Genomic DNA, 3762 nt, shown 5'->3' with positions numbered 1-3762 from the left:
CCCCAGCAAAGAGCTTTATTGGACTGCCAGGCTGGGGCTTCACTCCAATGCTTGGGCTCCTGCTGGGGGTGCAGCAGGACATCCCTGCTCAGGGGTCCTGCCCCACTTGCTCTTCATGATTCAGTTGCTCTTGGCCTCTGTTGCACAGCCCCAGGCCTGGAGGGGACAGGTTCCCATGGGCAAGCAAAAGGACACAGCAAGCTCTGAGCTAGGAGCAGCCTAGAAAATCCAGAGGCCACTGTGATGCCCACAGCCCCAGCTGCTCTCTGGGGGTGAAGAACACAGAGCCCAGCCCAGCCACAGATGAAACAAGAAGCAACAGAAAAAGGAGAGAGTTGGCTTGGTGAGAAAAGGGCCTCCTTGGGTTTTTCTTTCCCCCACTTTCCTTTTATTCCCCACTGAGAGATCTTGGAGGCACAGCTAAACAGTTCCATGACAGCAGCCAATCCACTTCCTTCTGTAAAAGCCCGGTCCCATCTTCCACCAGAGAGACTCCTGTACACTTCTCCAGAGGTTGCTGCACCTTCTCCTCTCCAGCAGAGACACCTGCTCCAGCCATGGCTTCTCCAGAGCTGAGACAAGACAAGGCACATGTGGCTGCAGCCCTGAGAGGGGGAGAGAGATCAACTCCCTGTCAGGCTGTGTCAGCCACCTTCACTTTTCAGAAACCTTGCACAGTACATTTATAAAGCTTTCAGACTTTAGGATCTTTCTCTCAGATACTTGCAATGTTTGCATTGTCCCTTTACCCAGGGATTATGGATATTGTACATGACCCCCTCCCCAGAGGTGGGGAAGGGGGCCCCAAGGACTTACCCTCAGGCTGGGATGGGTGGATGTGGAGGGTGACACTGGCCAGTCCTGCAAGGAAGGACAGGGTCAGCTGCAGCCTGCCCAGCAGCTGGGTACAGCCTGCAAGAGAGAGGAGAGGGGAATCACAACCAGAACCCACACCAGCAGCCCCAGGAGGAGGCACCAAGGTCCAAGGGCAGGAGAAACGCCGGAGGGTCCCGGGTGCCCCTGGCAGAGCCCTGAGGAGCAGGCAGGGGCTGCTCCTTCCAGCAGAGACACGAGAAGCCTGAGGGGAGACAAACAACAGTTACACGTGGGGATCAAAGCAGCTCCTCCCGGCAGCAGCTGCAAGAACACGAAGCTGAGCCCAGGAAGAGACTGTCCCCCCAGCCAGGCCCAGCTCCTGCCCAGCTCCCAGCCCCAGAGCAGAGAGCGATCCCGACCCCCAGTGCTGGCAGGAGCAGAGCTGATTTCCCGGCCCCCTTCCAGGCGCAGGGAACAAGCCCAGCTCGAGCCCAGCCCCGCAGCCCAGGACGCTCCCTGTCCCGCAGCTGCAGCTCCAGCCCAGTATTCCCTGCTTCACCAGCACCAGTTTCCCAGCAGCACAGACACAACCACGCGTGTTAACAGAGCTCAGGGACCAGCAGCACGACCCCCAAGTCCCCCCTTGCCCACTGGAGGGTGCCCTGAAGTGCCACATCTGCCACATCCCGGAATTCCTCCTGAAACCCCGTCTGACCACACTTAGAACCACGGCCAGAGCCCCCTGAACACGCAGAACCTCGCACAGACGTCCAGCCCTGCCCTGGCAGGCACCAGGGATCTCCCGGGAGCATCTCCCCGGCTCCCCCAAACCCATCAGCCCGTGAAATGCCCCCCCCAGCCCCACGGGAGGACACCGGCACCGTCCCGCTCCCACAGCCCCGGCAGCCCCAGCCCCCCGAGAGCCCGCAGGGACAGAGGGGGCTCGGCCGGGCCCTCGCAGGGCCCCGGCACAGCCCGAGCAGCTCCCGAGGCGGGGCCGGACTCACCTTGTCCCTCCCGCAGGAGCCACGGCCGGGGAGGAGACGCTGCGCTCGCTTCCCGGGGCAGACTCGGCAGCAAACGCTCTGGGCCTCCCGAAAACAGCAGAGAAAACACAGACAACACAACCAGGCTCCGTCCCAGAACCTTTTCCTTCCCCCCCCGCCCCAGCCCGTCCCCTGCCCCAGCCCCACAGCAGCACCAGCAGGTACCTCCGAGCGCCCGGGGACGCGCAGCAGCTCCAGAGCCTCCGCCAGAAGCTGCAGCCCCTGCCCTGGCTCCTAAATCTCCGGCAGGAGCTCCCGGCAGCCCCAGGGGGGTCCTGCCCCCGCCCCCGATAGGGCACAGCTGGGCTGGGGGCGGGGGGCTCAGCCCCCCACCAGCTGCGGGCCATCGCCTCGTTAGCACAGCCGGGCTCGGGAACCCGGCCCCCAGGCCCCCTGCCCGGGGGGGTTCGCTCTGGGGCCCCCCCACATGTCCCCCCCCATGGCCAAGCCGGGAAAGCCGCGTCCCGGCGCCGGGGACCCCCGGCAGGAGCCGGAGCCCCCGGGAAGCGGCGGGGCTGGGGGGCCCTTCCCCGGGAGCAGCCCCCCCGGCAGCGCGGGGGCCGGGGCGGCAGGGGCACGGCTGCGGGATCAGGGCTGCGGGATCAGGGCTGCGGGATCAGGGCTGCGGGGCCGGGATGGAGGCTGAGGCTGCGGGATCAGGGCTGCGGGATCGGGGCCCCGGCCCCTTCCCGACAGCCACGCTCCGCTGCGTCGGGCGCCAAACCCGGGGCGGGGGCTGCGGGCCGGGGAAGGGGGGCTGGAGGCGGCCGCCCCTGCAGAGAAAGCGATGCCGATGAGGTGCCTGTGCCGCCGGGCTCCGCCTTCCAGGGACCGCGATCCGCCCGGGACCGCGATCCCCGCCACCCGATCCCCTCCCAGAACCAGCTCGGGAACAGGTCCTGACACCTGCCTCACCGCTGTGAGGCCTCTGCCCCTGCAGAGCCCACCCACCTCACAGCAGGAGCAGAAGAACTCAGTAACAGGCAATGGCAGGCAAGAGGAAAAAATGGTAAAATGTGACCTGACGGAGCAAACACGCAGTTCCCTTTCTGTGGAGGGCTGTGGGAAGAGGGAACTGCCAGACAGAGCCACCATGGTCACCACAGCTGCAAATCCCAACCACACACAGGAAGAAACAGGGTTTGCGGACAGATATCTGCTAGCTTTTGTTTACTTTCTCCATGAGATTTCCCTCTCTCATCAGATGCCCATTTGCCTCTCTCATCATGGCAGCAGTGGGGACGGAAGGATCTGCGGGCAGCAGGGGCAACACTTGACCTCTTGCCTGCAGGGCTGCACCCCCAGACGCTGGGGCAGCCACGTGCAGAGATGGAACAGGGCAGGGGAGAGCTGCCCCAAGGGAGGATGCCCAGGACATCCGTGTCCCCACCCTCGTGTGTGCCACATCCACCCCCTGAAGCTCCAGGGTCTCATCCCCACCCGGCATCCCTGATGCCGCCTGCGCGCAGCAGGAACCACCCTGAAATACTCTCTGGCCCTGGGTAAACACCAGCGATCTTGTTCAGCAAATTAATCAGGAGGAAAAAGGATTAACAGTCTAGCAAACAGCTCCTGGCCTGGTAGGGATGGTGTCCTGACTCGCCCTGTCTGCTCATGTGGCATCCCACTGCCAGCCAGCTCTGCCCCGCATCTCTGCTGGGAAATAGTTTCCCCAGGATTTCTTCCCCCCGGGGCCATGGGGCTTCTCTCTGTTGAGGAAATGTCTTTGATCCATAGAAATAACACCAGGAAAATATCTTCCATTTGTGTCAGGACAAAAATGGCTGAAGCCAGGCATGATCGATTGCTGAAAAACATGGGAGCAACCCGGTGCTGTTTGGGAAGGCCTCCTGCTGCTCTTGCGTACAGTAAACACAGAGTATATTTAGCAGCAGAGCCC

At 63.2% G+C, this 3762-nt stretch overlaps 1 protein-coding gene across 1 annotated transcript; it reads right to left on the bottom strand.

Moving 5' to 3' along the window:
• Window positions 1–339: 339 nt before the first annotated feature.
• On the bottom strand, window positions 340–3309 carry LOC127394658 (translation initiation factor IF-2-like). The gene is made up of 5 exons (XM_051640755.1): window positions 3253–3309; window positions 2587–2813; window positions 1824–2470; window positions 817–912; window positions 340–572 (listed from the first exon to the last, which is right to left on the bottom strand). Exons 1-5 carry the CDS (start codon window positions 3307–3309, stop codon window positions 421–423), a joined length of 1179 nt encoding a protein of 392 aa, XP_051496715.1. The 3' UTR covers window positions 340–420.
• Between the last annotated feature and the right edge of the window lie 453 nt (window positions 3310–3762).

This window comes from Apus apus, chromosome 26, assembly GCF_020740795.1.
Source record: "Apus apus isolate bApuApu2 chromosome 26, bApuApu2.pri.cur, whole genome shotgun sequence".
NCBI lineage: Eukaryota > Metazoa > Chordata > Aves > Apodiformes > Apodidae > Apus > Apus apus.
The sequence above is the reverse complement of the archived record's forward strand: the minus strand, read 5'-3'. Positions and strand labels throughout refer to the sequence as shown.

What these genes read in the sequence shown, in the direction of transcription:
- LOC127394658 (XM_051640755.1), bottom strand. Translation starts at nt 3,309, where the DNA reads ATGCCGGGTGGGGATGAGACCCTGGAGCTTCAGGGGGTGGATGTGGCA. An exon ending in GCCCGCAGCCCCCGCCCCGG is followed by an intron (nt 2,471 to 2,586) that starts GTTTGGCGCCCG and finishes CTGATCCCGCAG; the next exon opens with CCCTGATCCCGCAGCCCTGA. An exon ending in GCTCCTGCGGGAGGGACAAG is followed by an intron (nt 913 to 1,823) that starts GTGAGTCCGGCC and finishes TCTCTCTTGCAG; the next exon opens with GCTGTACCCAGCTGCTGGGC.